This window comes from Leptodactylus fuscus, unplaced genomic scaffold, assembly GCF_031893055.1.
Source record: "Leptodactylus fuscus isolate aLepFus1 unplaced genomic scaffold, aLepFus1.hap2 HAP2_SCAFFOLD_182, whole genome shotgun sequence".
Lineage (NCBI taxonomy): Eukaryota > Metazoa > Chordata > Amphibia > Anura > Leptodactylidae > Leptodactylus > Leptodactylus fuscus.
The window spans coordinates 152,971-172,686 of NW_027440205.1; the positions used below are offsets into that span (position 1 = coordinate 152,971).

At 53.9% G+C, this 19,716-nt stretch overlaps 1 protein-coding gene across 1 annotated transcript in view; it reads right to left on the reverse strand.

The window, feature by feature from the left end:
* The window catches only part of LOC142187305 (cell adhesion molecule CEACAM8-like), a 75,077-nt gene that overhangs the window by 23,633 nt on the left and 31,728 nt on the right, over nucleotides 1-19,716 (reverse strand). The window contains exon 2 of the mRNA XM_075261529.1: nucleotides 12,509-12,862. Coding sequence (XP_075117630.1) covers nucleotides 12,509-12,845 — 337 coding nt within the window. The 5' untranslated portion in view covers nucleotides 12,846-12,862. The remainder of the gene's footprint in view (nucleotides 1-12,508; nucleotides 12,863-19,716) is intronic.

Here is a 19,716-nt window from a genome sequence, read left to right on the forward strand (position 1 = left end):
TGCCCCTGCACACAGTATTATGTCCCATAGTGGCCCCTGCACACAGTATTATGCCCCATAGTGGTCCCTGCACACAGTATTATACCCCATAGTGGCCCCTGCACACAGTATTATCCTCCATAGTGGCCCCTGCACACAGTATTATAACCCCATAGTGGCCCCTGCACACAGTATTATGTCCCATAGTGGCCCCTGCACACAGTATTATCCCCCATAGTGGCCCCTGCACACAGTATTATGTCCCATAGTGGCCCCTGCACACAGTATTATGTCCCCATAGTGGCTCCCTGCACACAGTATTATGTCCCATAGTGTCCCCTGCACACAGTATTATCCCCATAGTGGCCCCTGCACACAGTATTATACCCCATAGTGGCCCCTGCACACAGTATTATGTCCCATAGTGGCCCCCTGCACACAGTATTATCCCCCATAGTGGCCCCTGCACACAGTATTATGTCCCATAGTGTCCCCTGCACACAGTATTATCCCCCATAGTGGCCCCTGCACACAGTATTATGTCCCATAGTGGCCCCTGCACACAGTATTATGCCCCATAGTGGTCCCTGCACACAGTATTATACCCCATAGTGGCCCCTGCACACAGTATTATGTCCCATAGTGACCCCTGCACACAGTATTATGTCCCATAGTGGCCCCTGCACACAGTATTATGTCCCATAGTGGCTCCTGCACACAGTATTATCCTCCATAGTGGCCCCTGCACACAGTATTATACCCCATAGTGGCCCCTGCACACAGTATTATGTCCCATAGTGGCCCCTGCACACAGTATTATCCCCCATAGTGGCCCCTGCACACAGTATTATGTCCCATAGTGGCCCCTGCACACAGTATTATGTCCCATAGTGGCTCCTGCACACAGTATTATGTCCCATAGTGGCTCCTGCACACAGTATTATGTCCCATAGTGGCTCCTGCACACAGTATTATGTCCCATAGTGGCCCCTGCACACAGTATTATCCCCCATAGTGGCCCCTGCACACAGTATTATCCCCCATAGTGGCCCCTGCACACAGTATTATGTCCCATAGTGGCCCCTGCACACAGTATTATGTCCCATAGTGGCCCCTGCACACAGTATTATCCCCCATAGTGGCCCCTGCACACAGTATTATACCCCATAGTGGCCCCTGCACACAGTATTATCCCCCATAGTGGCCCCTGCACACAGTATTATGTCCCATAGTGGCCCCTGCACACAGTATTATATCCCATAGTGGCCCCTGCACACAGTATTATGTCCCATAGTGACCCCTGCACACAGTATTATGTCCCATAGTGGCCCCTGCACACAGTATTATGTCCCATAGTGGCCCCTGCACACAGTATTATCCCCCATAGTGGCCCCTGCACACAGTATTATGTCCCATAGTGACCCCTGCACACAGTATTATGTCCCATAGTGGCCCCTGCACACAGTATTATGTCCCATAGTGGCCCCTACACACAGTATTATCCCCCATAGTGACCCCTGCACACAGTATTATCCCCCATAGTGACCCCTGCACACAGTATTATGTCCCATAGTGACCCCTGCACACAGTATTATCCCCCATAGTGACCCCTGCACACAGTATTATGTCCCATAGTGGCTCCTGCACACAGTATTATGTCCCATAGTGGCCCCTGCACACAGTATTATGTCCCATAGTGGCCCCTGCACACAGTATTATGTCCCATAGTGGCCCCTGCACACAGTATTATGTCCCATAGTGGCCCCTGCACACAGTATTATCCCCATAGTGGCCCCTGCACACAGTATTATGTCCCATAGTGGCCCCTGCACACAGTATTATGTCCCATAGTGGCCCCTGCACACAGTATTATGCCCCATAGTGGCCCCTGCACACAGTATTATACCCCATAGTGGCCCCTGCACACAGTATTATGTCCCATAGTGGCCCCTGCACACAGTATTATCCCCCATAGTGGCCCCTGCACACAGTATTATGTCCCATAGTGGCCCCTGCACACAGTATTACGCTCCATAGTGGCCCCTGCACACAGTATTATCCCCATAGTGGCCCCTGCACACAGTATTATGTCCCATAGTGGCCCCTGCACACAGTATTATGTCCCATAGTGGCCCCTGCACACAGTATTATGTCCCATAGTGCCCCTGCACACAGTATTATCCCCCATAGTGGCCCCTGCACACAGTATTATCCCCCATAGTGGCCCCTGCACACAGTATTATGTCCCATAGTGGCCCCTGCACACAGTATTATGTCCCATAGTGGCCCCTGCACACAGTATTATGTCCCATAGTGGCCCCTGCTCACAGTATTATCCCCCATAGTGGCCCCTGCACACAGTATTATGTCCCATAGTGACCCCTGCACACAGTATTATGTCCCATAGTGGCCCCTGCACACAGTATTATCCCCCATAGTGGCCCCTGCACACAGTATTATGTCCCATAGTGGCCCCTGCACACAGTATTATGTCCCATAGTGGCCCCTGCACACAGTATTATGCCCCATAGTGGCCCCTGCACACAGTATTATACCCCATAGTGACCCCTGCACACAGTATTATCCCCATAGTGTCCCCTGCACACAGTATTACGCTCCATAGTGGCCCCTGCACACAGTATTATCCCCCATAGTGGCCCCTGCACACAGTATTATGTCCCATAGTGGCCCCTGCACACAGTATTATGTCCCATAGTGGCCCCTGCACACAGTATTATACCCCATAGTGGCCCCTGCACACAGTATTATCCCCCATAGTGTCCCCTGCACACAGTATTATGTCCCATAGTGGCTCCTGCACACAGTATTATGTCCCATAGTGGCCCCTGCACACAGTATTATGTCCCATAGTGGCCCCTGCACACAGTATTATCCTCCATAGTGGCCCCTGCACACAGTATTATGTCCCATAGTGGCCCCTGCACACAGTATTATCCTCCATAGTGACCCTGCACACAGTATTATACCCCATAGTGGCTCCTGCACACAGTATTATGTCCCATAGTGGCCCCTGCACACAGTATTATGTCCCATAGTGGCCCCTGCACACAGTATTATGTCCCATAGTGGCCCCTGCACACAGTATTATGTCCCATAGTGGCCCCTGCACACAGTATTATGCCCCATAGTGGTCCCTGCACACAGTATTATACCCCATAGTGGCCCCTGCACACAGTATTATCCTCCATAGTGGCCCCTGCACACAGTATTATCCCCATAGTGACCCCTGCACACAGTATTATGTCCCATAGTGGCCCCTGCACACAGTATTATCCCCATAGTGCCCCCTGCACACAGTATTATGTCCCATAGTGGCCCCTGCACACAGTATTATGTCCCATAGTGGCCCCTGCACACAGTATTATCCCCCATAGTGGCCCCTGCACACAGTATTATGTCCCATAGTGGCCCCTGCACACAGTATTATCCTCCATAGTGACCCCTGCACACAGTATTATGTCCCATAGTGGCCCCTGCACACAGTATTATCCCCCATAGTGGCCCCTGCACACAGTATTATGCCCCATAGTGGTCCCTGCACACAGTATTATACCCCATAGTGGCCCCTGCACACAGTATTATCCTCCATAGTGGCCCCTGCACACAGTATTATCCCCCATAGTGCCCCCTGCACACAGTATTATGTCCCATAGTGGCCCCTGCACACAGTATTATCCCCCATAGTGTCCCCTGCACACAGTATTATGTCCCATAGTGGCCCCTGCACACAGTATTATGTCCCATAGTGGCCCCTGCACACAGTATTATCCCCATAGTGGCCCCTGCACACAGTATTATGTCCCATAGTGGCCCCTGCACACAGTATTATCCTCCATAGTGACCCCTGCACACAGTATTATGTCCCATAGTGGCCCCTGCACACAGTATTATCCTCCATAGTGACCCTGCACACAGTATTATGTCCCATAGTGACCCCTGCACACAGTATTATCCCCCATAGTGGCCCCTGCACACAGTATTATGTCCCATAGTGGCCCCTGCACACAGTATTATACCCCATAGTGGCCCCTGCACACAGTATTATGTCCCATAGTGGCCCCTGCACACAGTATTATGTCCCATAGTGGCCCCTGCACACAGTATTATGTCCCATAGTGGCCCCTGCACACAGTATTATGTCCCATAGTGGCCCCTGCACACAGTATTATGCCCCATAGTGGTCCCTGCACACAGTATTATACCCCATAGTGGCCCCTGCACACAGTATTATCCTTCATAGTGGCCCCTGCACACAGTATTATACCCCATAGTGGCCCCTGCACACAGTATTATGTCCCATAGTGGCCCCTGCACACAGTATTATCCCCCATAGTGGCCCCTGCACACAGTATTATGTCCCATAGTGGCCCCTGCACACAGTATTATGTCCCATAGTGGCTCCTGCACACAGTATTATGTCCCATAGTGGCCCCTGCACACAGTATTATCCCCCATAGTGGCCCCTGCACACAGTATTATGTCCCATAGTGTCCCCTGCACACAGTATTATCCCCCATAGTGGCCCCTGCACACAGTATTATGTCCCATAGTGGCCCCTGCACACAGTATTATGCCCCATAGTGGTCCCTGCACACAGTATTATACCCCATAGTGGCCCCTGCACACAGTATTATCCTCCATAGTGGCCCCTGCACACAGTATTATACCCCATAGTGGCCCCTGCACACAGTATTATGTCCCATAGTGGCCCCTGCACACAGTATTATCCCCCATAGTGGCCCCTGCACACAGTATTATGTCCCATAGTGGCCCCTGCACACAGTATTATGTCCCATAGTGGCTCCTGCACACAGTATTATGTCCCATAGTGGCTCCTGCACACAGTATTATGTCCCATAGTGGCTCCTGCACACAGTATTATGTCCCATAGTGGCCCCTGCACACAGTATTATCCCCCATAGTGGCCCCTGCACACAGTATTATCCCCCATAGTGGCCCCTGCACACAGTATTATGTCCCATAGTGGCCCCTGCACACAGTATTATGTCCCATAGTGGCCCCTGCACACAGTATTATCCCCCATAGTGGCCCCTGCACACAGTATTATACCCCATAGTGGCCCCTGCACACAGTATTATCCCCCATAGTGGCCCCTGCACACAGTATTATGTCCCATAGTGGCCCCTGCACACAGTATTATCCCCCATAGTGGCCCCTGCACACAGTATTATGTCCCATAGTGGTCCCCTGCACACAGTATTATGTCCCATAGTGGCCCCTGCACACAGTATTATGTCCCATAGTGGCCCCTGCACACAGTATTATATCCCATAGTGGCCCCTGCACACAGTATTATGTCCCATAGTGACCCCTGCACACAGTATTATGTCCCATAGTGGCCCCTGCACACAGTATTATGTCCCATAGTGGCCCCTGCACACAGTATTATGTCCCATAGTGACCCCTGCACACAGTATTATCCCCCATAGTGACCCCTGCACACAGTATTATGTCCCATAGTGGCCTCTGCACACAGTATTATGTCCCATAGTGACCCCTGCACACAGTATTATGTCCCATAGTGGCCCCTGCACACAGTATTATCCCCCATAGTGGCCCCTGCACACAGTATTATGTCCCATAGTGGCCCCTGCACACAGTATTATCCCCCATAGTGGCCCCTGCACACAGTATTATCCCCCATAGTGGCCCCTGCACACAGTATTATGTCCCATAGTGGCCCCTGCACACAGTATTATGTCCCATAGTGGCCCCTGCACACAGTATTATGTCCCATAGTGGCCCCTGCACACAGTATTATGTCCCATAGTGGCCCCTGCACACAGTATTATGTCCCATAGTGGCCCCTGCACACAGTATTATGTCCCATAGTGGCCCCTGCACACAGTATTATCCCCCATAGTGGCCCCTGCACACAGTACTATGTCCCATAGTGGCCCCTGCACACAGTATTATGTCCCATAGTGGCCCCTGCACACAGTATTATGCCCCATAGTGGCCCCTGCACACAGTATTATACCCCATAGTGGCCCCTGCACACAGTATTATGTCCCATAGTGGCCCCTGCACACAGTATTATCCCCCATAGTGGCCCCTGCACACAGTATTATGTCCCATAGTGGCCCCTGCACACAGTATTACGCTCCATAGTGGCCCCTGCACACAGTATTATCCCCCATAGTGGCCCCTGCACACAGTATTATGTCCCATAGTGGCCCCTGCACACAGTATTATGTCCCATAGTGGCCCCTGCACACAGTATTATCCCCCATAGTGGCCCCTGCACACAGTATTATGTCCCATAGTGGCCCCTGCACACAGTATTATGTCCCATAGTGGCCCCTGCACACAGTATTATGTCCCATAGTGGCCCCTGCACACAGTATTATGTCCCATAGTGGCCCCTGCACACAGTATTATCCCCCATAGTGGCCCCTGCACACAGTATTATCCCCCATAGTGTCCCCTGCACACAGTATTACGCTCCATAGTGACCCCTGCTCACAGTATTATGTCCCATAGTGGCCCCTGCACACAGTATTATGTCCCATAGTGGCCCCTGCACACAGTATTATGTCCCATAGTGGCCCCTGCACACAGTATTATCCCCCATAGTGACCCCTGCACCCAGTATTATGTCCCATAGTGGCCCCTGCACACAGTATTATGTCCCATAGTGGCCCCTGCACACAGTATTATCCCCCATAGTGGCCCCCGCACACAGTATTATGTCCCATAGTGGCCCCTGCACACAGTATTATGTCTCATAGTGGCCCCTGCACACAGTATTATGTCCCATAGTGACCCCTGCACACAGTATTATGTCCCATAGTGGTCCCTGCACACAGTATTATGTCCCATAGTGGCCCCTGCACACAGTATTATCCCCCATAGTGACCCCTGCACACAGTATTATGTCCCATAGTGGCTCCTGCACACAGTATTATGTCCCATAGTGGCCCCTGCACACAGTATTATGTCCCATAGTGGCCCCTGCACACAGTATTATCCCCCATAGTGACCCCTGCACACAGTATTATCCCCCATAGTGGCCTCTGCACACAGTATTATGTCCCATAGTGGCCCCTGCACACAGTATTATCCCCCATAGTGGCCCCTGCACACAGTATTATCCCCCATAGTGACCCCTGCACACAGTATTATGTCCCATAGTGGCTCCTGCACACAGTATTATACCCCATAGTGGCCCCTGCACACAGTATTATGTCCCATAGTGGCTCCTGCACACAGTATTATGTCCCATAGTGGCCCCTGCACACAGTATTATGTCCCATAGTGGCCCCTGCACACAGTATTATCCCCCATAGTGACCCCTGCACACAGTATTATACCCCATAGTGGCCCCTGCACACAGTATTATCCCCCATAGTGTCCCCTGCACACAGTATTATGTCCCATAGTGGCCCCTGCACACAGTATTATGTCCCATAGTGGCCCCTGCACACAGTATTATACCCCATAGTGGCTAAAACAGTGTTCATTGCAAATATTGCAAAAATTTTGGGGTACAGCCCCCACAACCTATTTTTAAACTCTGGGGTCTTTTCTGGTTTTAGATTTGTCACCTCCCCTGGGCCCCCGATGATGATACTTGGGGCTCTAGAAACCTCTCAGTATAATAATGGCAGTTTGCGTTGGGTTTTGCCCGATATATTCTCTTGCCCCGGGCCCAGGGCCTTTCTTACTGATATCGGTTTCTATAAAAGGTTGTGTCCGCTCCGATCAGGAAGGAATCCAGTTTGATCAATAAAAATTTACTTTTATCGTTGTCCGACATTAAAATAGTTACAAAAGTCAGTGCGGAGATCGCTTACATCATGCACGGCTACGCGTTACAACATTGCTCCTTCCTCATGGCCTATCTGCAAACTAAACCACACTCCTAATATAAGACCAGCCTGACCAACTGGCCCCACCTTAAATGTTAACCCTTCATTGAACCATGAAAAACAAATTTAGTTTGCAGATAGGCCATGCGGAAGGTGCAGTGTTGTAACGCGTAGCCGTGCATGATGTAAGCGATCTCCGCACTGACTTTTGTAACTGTTTTAATGTCGGACAACGATAAAAGTAAATTTTTATTGATCAAACTGGATTCCTTCCTGATCGGAGCGGACACAACCTTTTATTGAACCCGATGTTTCTGCCTGGAGTCCGCGCCGTTGTTTCCAGCTCTCAGGATAGACGACACGTTAAAGATTTGTATATGGTGAGCTGATCCTCGCTTCTGCTCATGGCTGCCTCCGCTTCCCCTTCTTTCCTCCAGGGGGCCCCAGCGAGATGATATAGGATGCACAGGGCCCCTTAGAGGGCAGAAGGAGACACTCTCGGGTCTGATGGGATGTGTCTGGGGACATGTCTATGGTGGGAATGCTACAGACACAGTTCTTTGCCCATCTTTAGAAGGTCCCAGGGACACAACCCAGTTCTTTCAGAGAAGTTGATTTTGGTCTTCCAGATCAGTCTAGATTAGGCCTGAAGAGTCAACCACTGCAAAGGAACCTGGAACAGGAACCCGACCTGAAGGTGCTGGAACCATAGCTCACAAAAGAGACGACCAGCAGTCCAGCATGTGGAGTTATCTGTAGCGGACAAGAGGCTGAAGCATGTCTGGAATCCCTGGAAGGAATGGTGAGGGTCGTGGTGAGAAGATGATGTGGTGTCTCAGAAAGCGAGCCTACAGAGATGCCAGTCATCCTGGGAGGAGAGATCCAGAGGACACAAGGCCACAGGGGGGACATTATACCCAGAAGGTCCTCACCCATCTGTGACTGCCAACCAAAGAGACTTACACTGAGCCAGGCTGAGGTTCAGGGGCAAACCAAGAGGGAAGATGCCGAGCTACGGCCCTGCTACATACATAGACCTAGAGGAAGAGGGCGCTCCACCGACGGGCTCAATACAACTGTCCTGGTCAATGTACGTTGGGTCCCGAGTGTCGACATGGCCAAGACAGATTTCCAAAAACACTTCTTATGGGCTGTGCCTCACGTCAGGAAATCACCTAGAAATCTGTATTGTGAGAGGACAAGAGGAAGTTTAGATCTGTAAGCGGCGCGGTGGCTCAGTGGTTAGCGTTGCACCGCTGGAGCCCTGGGTTCGAATCCTACCTAGGGCAACATCTGCGTGTAGTTTGTATGTTCTCTCCGTGTTTGCATGGGTTTCCTCCCACACTCCACAGACTTACTGATAGGAGAAAAAAAAATGTAGAGCTGTGGCCAAAAACGAAGCAAAATGTAGAGAGTGGACATTGTGTCGCGGCTTCCTACGAAGACCAGGACTCCTGAGCCGCAGAATCTGAGGAGAGATTGAGCAGGACGCGTCATCCTCTGATCTCTGCCTTCTATAGAAAGCAATGGGAGGCAGAAAGTGGACGCCATCTGCCATGGAATCCGCTCCGACATCTGTGGTAGATTGCTACGTGTGAACACAACCTAAGGAGGAACCTTCATCAACTCCAGTGCTTATCACATGCTACAGTCCGTGCAGCCAGCAGAGGACCCCCAGCAATAAGACAGCTATGGGATAGATGTGCAGTGAATTATGGGACATATAGGGTAAACCTCTACCACCCACATCCCTCCCGGCTGCCATAGAGACAGACGGCTTATCATATAGCACATTTTTGCCATTCCGCGCTCCTCATCCTCACTCGGATATCTCCGCTCTTCATCTATAGTGAAGCATTAATATCGCAGTTTTTATTTGCACACTTCTGGACATTCCTCTTCTCCGCACAGCGATCATCGTCTTCATCCACGAGAGTGACCTGGGCTGGAGAAGTCTGAGCGATGGAAGAAGAGACTCCATATGTGGAGGTAATATAAGGAACAGAGAGCGGAGGTGTATAGGGGGCAGAGCTCAAATATCTGTTACACTGCCCCAAACCCTCTAGGCCATAGAGTCGCATCATTAAAGCCACCACTAGGGGGAGCTCACTGAAGAAGGGCATCAATGCCCCCTAGTGGTGGCTTCACCTTGTGAGACAAGACCTCCAGATCTCTCCTAGAAGGGAGTCCATGGTGGAGGAGATCATCGGTGGTGACCAATTACTGGGCAATGTAATGGAGCAAACCCATGAGCCATCAGTGAAGACCCGGATCTCTTCAGATGACCCGCTAAATACCCTGTACCAGGAAACAGATCTCTTCAGATCCCCCCATCTCCATCCCCCTCCTCACCTTCACCATCAGGAATCCTCAGACGTCCTGAGAAATATAAAGAAGACAAACAAACAAAGCCCTCTGAGCCATCTAGGCAACCAAGCGCTACCCCTCCACCATGTCAGCTCCGCTACATCCCACCTCCCCCTCAACACTCAGAGCTGTGTCTGACAAGTGTCTCCAAGAACACAATGTGGTGGGGGGAGCGACAAGGAGGAATTGGGGCCTGCTGTACTGTGAGGAGGGGGAGAAGCGGCCTCTGCCTTCTGTCTCCAATAGTGATCCCAACATGGAGGATGGGGGGAGAGGAGAGGGTGAAGGATGAGAGGAAAGGTCTGGAGGACCAGAGAAGATGTCATATAAGAGGACATGGTGGATGATGTGATATATTACACAGAACATGGAGGACAGAAGACCCTACATATAGAGAAGACAGAGATGAGGGTGAGGGATGAGAGAGAAGGTCTGAAGGTTTATTACTTTCTTACTGTTTGCTGCCTTTCTCCTACTTAGAGAGGAAATGGAGTGTGAGGACAGCAGAGGAGATGGGGTGACCCGTGAGGACAGCAGAGGAGATGGGGTGACCAGTGAGGACAGCAGAGGAGATGGGGTGACCCGTGAGGACAGCAGAGGAGATGGGGTGACCCGTGAGGACAGCAGAGGAGATGGGGTGACCAGTGAGGACAGCAGAGGAGATGGGGTGACCCGTGAGGACAGCAGAGGAGATGGGGTGACCCGTGAGGACAGCAGAGGAGATGGGGTGACCCGTGAGGACAGCAGAGGAGATGGGGTGACCCGTGAGGACAGCAGAGGAGATGGGGTGACCCGTGAGGACAGCAGAGGAGATGGGGTGACCCGTGAGGACAGCAGAGGAGATGGGGTGACCCGTGAGGACAGCAGAGGAGATGGGGTGACCAGTGAGGACAGCAGAGGAGATGGGGTGACCCGTGAGGACAGCAGAGGAGATGGGGTGACCCGTGAGGACAGCAGAGGAGATGGGGTGACCCGTGAGGACAGCAGAGGCGGTGGGGTGACCCGTGAGGACAGCAGAGGGGGTGGGGTGACCCGTGAGGACAGCAGAGGGGGTGGGGTGACCCGTGAGGACAGCAGAGGGGATGGGGTGACCCGTGAGGACAGCAGAGGGGATGGGGTGACCCGTGAGGACAGCAGAGGGGATGGGGTGACCCGTGAGGACAGCAGAGGGGATGGGGTGACCCGTGAGGACAGCAGAGGGGATGGGGTGACCCGTGAGGACAGCAGAGGGGATGGGGTGACCCGTGAGGACAGCAGAGGCGGTGGGGTGACCCGTGAGGACAGCAGAGGCGGTGGGGTGACCCGTGAGGACAGCAGAGGGGATGGGGTGACCCGTGAGGACAGCAGAGGGGATGGGGTGACCCGTGAGGACAGCAGAGGGGATGGGGTGACCCGTGAGGACAGCAGAGGGGATGGGGTGACCCGTGAGGACAGCAGAGGGGATGGATGGGGTGACCCGTGAGGACAGCAGAGGGGATGGATGGGGTGACCCGTGAGGACAGCAGAGGGGATGGATGGGGTGACCCGTGAGGACAGCAGAGGGGATGGATGGGGTGACCCGTGAGGACAGCAGAGGGGATGGATGGGGTGACCCGTGAGGACAGCAGAGGGGATGGATGGGGTGACCCGTGAGGACAGCAGAGGGGATGGATGGGGTGACCCGTGAGGACAGCAGAGGGGATGGATGGGGTGACCCGTGAGGACAGCAGAGGGGATGGATGGGGTGACCCGTGAGGACAGCAGAGGGGATGGGGTGACCCGTGAGGACAGCAGAGGGGATGGGGTGACCCGTGAGGACAGCAGAGGGGATGGGGTGACCCGTGAGGACAGCAGAGGGGATGGGGTGACCCGTGAGGACAGCACAGCAGAGGGGATGGGGTGACCCGTGAGGACAGCAGAGGGGATGGGGTGACCCGTAAGGACAGTAGAGGGGATGGCCGCTACACAGACCAGAGTCACTGACCAAGCTCTGAAAGGAGTCAGAATAGGCAAATCTCTACTTGGTCATGTGGATCGACTTAAGTTGTGTCCGATTGGATATGTGAGATGCCTTTAGGTGCAGCCCTTCATCGCTCATTTATGGGCACTCCCTCACATACAGGCAGATATAATGATGAAGAAGTTGGTTTGGTTCCATGTTTTGGATGTCAGTGGATCCCGTTGTCTGTGGCAGGGAATTGTATGTATACAGTGTAAAGTTTCCTCTTGTGCTGCACCATAACTCTTGTCTCCTCCAGCTTCACTCCACACCACCCCAGGTCTACATGATCACGTGACATACATTGTACAGTCTGGCACATAGTACTCACCATGGATGGTCAGGTTCACAAATACGTCCTTTGCTATCTTCTGTGTCTGTATATTCACTGTATAATTCCCCTGATCTGTGACTTGGAGATCTCTGATGTGTAATGATCCATTACTGAAAAACGAGATCCGAGTATTGTTCTGAGGTCCAGGGACTGTAGGGGGGTCAATACCAAATATATATACCAGGATCTGATACGGAGAACTTGTGTTTGGTCCTTTAAACCAAGAGAAACGCAGCAAACTCTCCGGAATCCCAGTAACATTCAGGGTGACTGATCCTTTAACAACCGGATTCTGAGGGATCAACTGGATCATTATCTGACCGGTCACATCCATCGAGAGGCCGAGGAGAACTGAAAGAGAACACGAGAGATTCTGCTCAGTGATCACATGAAACCTCACATCTAATGATCTACTTGGCTGTGAGGTGTACTACCAACATGTATTACACCGCCATGTATTACACCGCTGTCACAATTGTGTTTATGCCCAAGGAACAGAATATAGAATGCAGCGTGCACCTCTAAGGAAATGGGGAAGGAGACTGGCGTTACAACAGCTGACTAGGCCCTGCCTGCGGGTGGTGGTCGGCTGTACACAAGCTAGCCTTGGCCCCGACAACTTCTGGCTCTCTAAACACGAAGACCTAACCGATAGGTAGGGCGAGAGCTACAAGAGAGCGAGGGACTGGGGGTACTAAGGGGGTGACCCCTACAGAAACCAAGGGGCAACTGCAGACACAACAGGATGGGAAGTGCTAGACAACGGACACACAACACAACACAATACACAACAAGAGAATGAGGAGAGGGACAGGGGAGAGGAAAGGGTTACACAGGACTGGGGCAAAACTAACTGGAACCCAAACCTCACAAATACCCAGATAGTGCCGGGGAACCAGGACTGAGGACAGGGGAGAGGAGGAGTGTGGAGGGGGAAACCAGACTCACACACAAGGCAACAACTCAAACCACTGCCTAGTCAGCTGTAATACCACAAATACTCCTCCTCCTCCTCCTCCTCCTCCTCCTCCCCGAGCCACGAATTCAGGTTGGACACAATGAAAACCAGCAATAACTGAAGCCAGCCCTCCTCCTTATACAGGCCCAGGAACCATCTGATAAGATGACGAGTACGACCAACACCTGAGGCTCAACTCAAAGAAACCTCAAGTGTACTGAAGGCAGATACTCAATATCCAGACTAATAGCCAAATAGTAAGAAACCCACCAGAGAGTCACAGCACACCGGGACAAATCACCAACCAAACCCCACCAGAAAACACACAAATTTTATCAAAGTACTCAGGTCCTGACAACCGCAATGTATAACACCGCCATGTATAACACCGCAATGTATTACACCGCCATGTATGACACCGCAATGTATTACACCGCCATGTATAACACCACCATGTATGACACCTCCATGATCAGACCTGCCCCTGTGTTGAGGCTACTCCAGATCTGCCCCTGTGCTAAGGCTCCTCCAGACCTGCCCCTGTGCTGAGGCTCCTCCTGATTTGCCCCTGTGCTGAGACTACTCCAGACCTGCCCCTGTGCTGAGGCTCCTCCAGATCTGCCCCTGTGCTGAGGCTCCTCCTGATCTGCCCCTGTGCTGAGACTACTCCAGACCTGCCCCTGTGCTGAGGCTCCTCCAGATCTGCCCCTGTGCTAAGGCTCCTCCAGATCTGCCCCTGTGCTGAGGCTCCTCCAGATCTGTCCTGTGCTGAGGCTACTCCAGATCTGCCCCTGTGCTGAGGCTACTCCAGATCTGCCCTGTGCTGAGGCTACTCCAGATCTGCCCTGTGCTGAGGCTACTCCAGACCTTCCCCTGTGCTGAGGCTCCTCCAGATCTGCCCCTGTGCTGAGGCTCCTCCAGATCTGCCCTGTGCTGAGGCTACTCCAGATCTGCCCTGTGCTGAGGCTACTCCAGATCTGCCCTGTGCTGAGGCTACTCCAGACCTTCCCCTGTGCTGAGGCTCCTCCAGACCTGCCCCTGTGCTGAGGCTCCTCCAGATCTGCCCCTGTGCTGAGGCTACTCCAGACCTGCCCCTGTGCTGAGGCTCCTCCAGATCTGCCCCTGTGCTGAGGCTACTCCAGACCTGCCCCTGTGCTGAGGCTCCTCCAGATCTGCCCCTGTGCTGAGGCTACTCCAGATCTGCCCTTGTGCTGAGACTACTCCAGATCTGCCCCTGTGCTGAGGCTACTCCAGACCTGCCCCTGTGCTGAGGCTACTCCAGATCTGCCCCTGCGCTGAGGCTACTCCAGACCTGCCCCTGTGCTGAGGCTCCTCCAGATCTACCCCTGTGCTGAGGCTACTCCAGACCTGCCCCTGTGCTGAGGCTACTCCAGACCTGCCCCTGTGCTGAGGCTTCTCCAGACCTGCCCCTGTGCTGAGGCTCCTCCAGACCTGCCCCTGTGCTGAGACTACTCCAGATCTGCCCCTGTGCTGAGGCTCCTCCAGATCTGCCCCTGTGCTGAGGCTCCTCCAGACCTGCCCCTGTGCTGAGGCTTCTCCAGACCTGCCCCTGTGCTGAGGCTCCTCCAGACCTGCCCCTGTGCTGAGGCTCCTCCAGATCTGCCCCTGTGCTGAGGCTCCTCCAGATCTGCCCCTGTGCTGAGGCTCCTCCAGATCTGCCCCTGTGCTAAGGCTCCTCCAGATCTGCCCCTGTGCTGAGGCTCCTCCAGATCTGCCCCTGTGCTGAGACTACTCCAGATCTGCCCCTGTGCTGAGGCTCCTCCAGATCTGCCCCTGTGCTGAGGCTCCTCCAGACCTGCCCCTGTGCTGAGGCTCCTCCAGACCTGCCCCTGTGCTGAGGCTCCTCCAGATCTGCCCCTGTGCTGAGGCTCCTCCAGATCTGCCCCTGTGCTGAGGCTCCTCCAGATCTGCCCCTGTGCTGAGGCTCCTCCAGATCTGCCCCTGTGCTGAGGCTCCTCCAGATCTGCCCCTGTGCTGAGGCTCCTCCAGATCTGCCCCTGTGCTGAGGCTCCTCCAGATCTGCCCCTGTGCTGAGGCTCCTCTAGATCTGCCCCTGTGCTGAGGCTCCTCCAGATCTGCCCCTGTGCTGAGGCTCCTCCAGATCTGCCCCTGTGCTGAGGCTCCTCCAGATCTGCCCCTGTGCTGAGGCTCCTCCAGATCTGCCCCTGTGCTAAGGCTCCTCCAGATCTGCCCCTGTGCTGAGGCTCCTCCAGATCTGCCCCTGTGCTGAGGCTCCTCCAGATCTGCCCCTGTGCTGAGGCTCCTCCAGATCTGCCCCTGTGCTGAGGCTCCTCTAGATCTGCCCCTGTGCTGAGGCTCCTCCAGATCTGCCCCTGTGCTGAGGCTCCTCCAGATCTGCCCCTGTGCTGAGGCTCCTCCAGATCTGCCCCTGTGCTGAGGCTCCTCTAGATCTGCCCCTGTGCTGAGGCTCCTCCAGATCTGCCCCTGTGCTGAGGCTCCTCCAGATCTGCCCCTGTGCTGAGGCTCCTCCAGATCTGCCCCTGTGCTGAGGCTCCTCCAGATCTGCCCCTGTGCTGAGGCTCCTCTAGATCTGCCCCTGTGCTGAGGCTCCTCCAGATCTGCCCCTGTGCTGAGGCTCCTCCAGATCTGCCCCTGTGCTGAGGCTACTCCAGATCTGCCCCTGTGCTGAGGCTACTCCAGATCTGCCCCTGCGCTGAGGCTTCTCCAGACCTGCCCCTGTGCTGAGGCTTCTCCAGACCTGCCCCTGTGCTGAGGCTCCTCCAGACCTGCCCCTGTGCTGAGACTACTCCAGATCTGCCCCTGTGCTGAGGCTCCTCCAGATCTGCCCCTGTGCTGAGGCTCCTCCAGACCTGCCCCTGTGCTGAGGCTTCTCCAGACCTGCCCCTGTGCTGAGGCTCCTCCAGACCTGCCCCTGTGCTGAGGCTCCTCCAGATCTGCCCCTGTGCTGAGGCTCCTCCAGATCTGCCCCTGTGCTGAGGCTCCTCCAGATCTGCCCCTGTGCTAAGGCTCCTCCAGATCTGCCCCTGTGCTGAGGCTCCTCCAGATCTGCCCCTGTGCTGAGACTACTCCAGATCTGCCCCTGTGCTGAGGCTCCTCCAGATCTGCCCCTGTGCTGAGGCTCCTCCAGACCTGCCCCTGTGCTGAGGCTCCTCCAGACCTGCCCCTGTGCTGAGGCTCCTCCAGATCTGCCCCTGTGCTGAGGCTCCTCCAGATCTGCCCCTGTGCTGAGGCTCCTCCAGATCTGCCCCTGTGCTAAGGCTCCTCCAGATCTGCCCCTGTGCTGAGGCTCCTCCAGATCTGCCCCTGTGCTGAGGCTCCTCCAGATCTGCCCCTGTGCTGAGGCTCCTCCAGATCTGCCCCTGTGCTGAGGCTCCTCTAGATCTGCCCCTGTGCTGAGGCTCCTCCAGATCTGCCCCTGTGCTGAGGCTCCTCCAGATCTGCCCCTGTGCTGAGGCTACTCCAGATCTGCCCCTGTGCTGAGGCTACTCCAGATCTGCCCCTGCGCTGAGGCTCCTCCAGACCCGCCCTGGACCTCACATATGTCAGAGACCTGGGGGAGATATAGCGGGACTCCATCACTCTGCCTGTCACCTTCTCGCATACCCTCCACACACACACACACTTTGTTCGGACCTGTAGGGGCGGACACTTTTGGCCCACATACAACAGTATCGGCATTCTCCTGCAGCTCTCCTGCCTTGTGTTCCTCAGGGTCAGAGACCTCCTGGTGACTCCAGGGTTCCTCTCCTTAGTGCGGCACATCCATGTTAGAGGGGCGTGGTCAGTGAGCGGCTTATATGGCGGCCAGGAGGTTGTACCTTAGGGATTCCCGGGCCCACTTATGGCTGATCCCTCTCCACAATGCTATCATGTCTCTCCGGGGGTGTAAGCTTCCTACTCAGGTCGGTGACTGGGGCTCTTCACCCCCCACCATTTGGGACAGTGCTGCCCCTAACCCTACATCAGAGGGGTCAGTCTGAGCCACAAACTCTATGGTAAAGTCAGGTGTCACCAAACCCGGCTGTTTACAGAGGCCTGACCCCGACTCCTGGATATCCCCTCGGCCTCTTCACTCCATTTCATTCCCGTCCTTTATTACCACATCCAGTGTGTACGGGGGCAGAGACGTTCCCACCATTTACCACCAGAATCATTTACAGCAAGGAAAACAAATGCTGTCAATGGGAGATTTATCCAATAACTGTGACTCATTATAGGGGAGAAGATCTGACCACGAGACGGACCACGAGACGGACGGCCATGACACCCGCATGTAGGGAAATCACACGGAAATATCATCTGTAGGAGAATTCGGAGTGCGGAGTATACAGCATGTGTGTATATATATACACACGTACATCTTGTGTAATATATAAATATACATCTGGTTGCTATATCCAGTGTATACAGTATATATAAGCGCCCCTGCAGCGTGTTGTCCTGTCTGTAGACCTCGCACATGGGGCAGAGTCCACATAAATAGGTCACTGACATCACAGATGACTTGTCCTGCTGCAGGGGAAATCCAGCTCTATCGATCTTCTGATGTGTCAATGTGACAGCTGGGGGGGTGTAATGATCTGAGACCCCCAGATACTCTAGAAACTGAAGGCTCCACCACCGGGCTCAGAGACATTGCAGGATTTGGCCGAGGGTTGTTAGTGCCCCTCTGCCCCAGTGACCCCGCCTCCAGCTATGCCCTTGTCCATTGTCTAGAAGGTGGACACACCACCGAGGGTCAGCGCCGACACGTCCACCACATGGAGACTTCTACACAAAATTCAAAGCAGAGCAGCTACATATACATATATACATATATACACACATCGATCAACCGGAACATTAAAACCAGTGAAGGGAATGACCTGGGATATCTGGTGACATTGGCGCCTGTGAAGGAGATGGAGACTCATCAGTCAGCACTTCTATTTCTTCATAGTTATTATTCAACTTTTATGATATTATTTGTCTAAGAAGATCAGTAAAGTCTCAGGGCGGATTATGGGGAACATCAATATCTCACACCGTGACCGACACAGGGACAGAGATCTGAGCGTTGCAGGAGAAGACACAACACAGGGTAGACCAGAGGACAGGGAGAGACATGACCAGGAGAAGACACAACACAAGGTAGACCAGAGGGCAGGGAGAGACGTGACCAGGAGAAGACACAACACAAGGTAGACCAGAGGGCAGGGAGAGACGTGACCAGGAGAAGACACAACACAAGGTAGACCAGAGGGCAGAGAGAGACGTGACCAGGAGAAGACACAACACAGGGTAGACCAGAGGGCAGGGAGAGACGTGGCCAGGAGAAGACACAACACAAGGTAGACCAGAGGGCAGGGAGAGACGTGACCAGGAGAAGACACAACACAAGGTAGACCAGAGGGCAGGGAGAGACGTGACCAGGAGAAGACACAACACAAGGTAGACCAGAGGGCAGAGAGAGACGTGACCAGGAGAAGACACAACACAAGGTAGACCAGAGGGCAGGGAGAGACGTGACCAGGAGAAGACACAACACAAGGTAGACCAGAGGGCAGGGAGAGACGTGACCAGGAGAAGACACAACACAAGGTAGACCAGAGGGCAGAGAGAGACGTGACCAGGAGAAGACACAACACAGGGTAGACCAGAGGGCAGGGAGAGACGTGGCCAGGAGAAGACACAACACAAGGTAGACCAGAGGGCAGGGAGAGACGTGGCCAGGAGAAGACACAACACAGGGTAGACCAGAGGACAGGGAGAGACGTGGCCAGGAGAAGACACAACACAAGGTAGACCAGAGGGCAGGGAGAGACATGACCAGGAGAAGACACAACACAAGATAGACCAGAGGGCAGGGAGAGACATGACCAGGAGAAGACACAACACAGGGTAGACCAGAGGACAGGGAGAGACGTGGCCAGGAGAAGACACAACACAAGGTAGACCAGAGGGCAGGGAGAGACGTGACCAGGAGAAGACACAACACAAGATAGACCAGAGGGCAGGGAGAGACATGACCAGGAGAAGACACAACACAGGGTAGACCAGAGGGCAGGGAGAGACATGACCAGGAGAAGACACAACACAAGGTAGACCAGAGGACAGGGAGAGACATGACCAGGAGAAGACACAACACAGGGTAGACCAGAGGGCAGGGAGAGACATGACCAGGAGAAGACACAACACAGGGTAGACCAGAGGACAGGGAGAGACGTGGCCAGGAGAAGACACAACACAAGGTAGACCAGAGGGC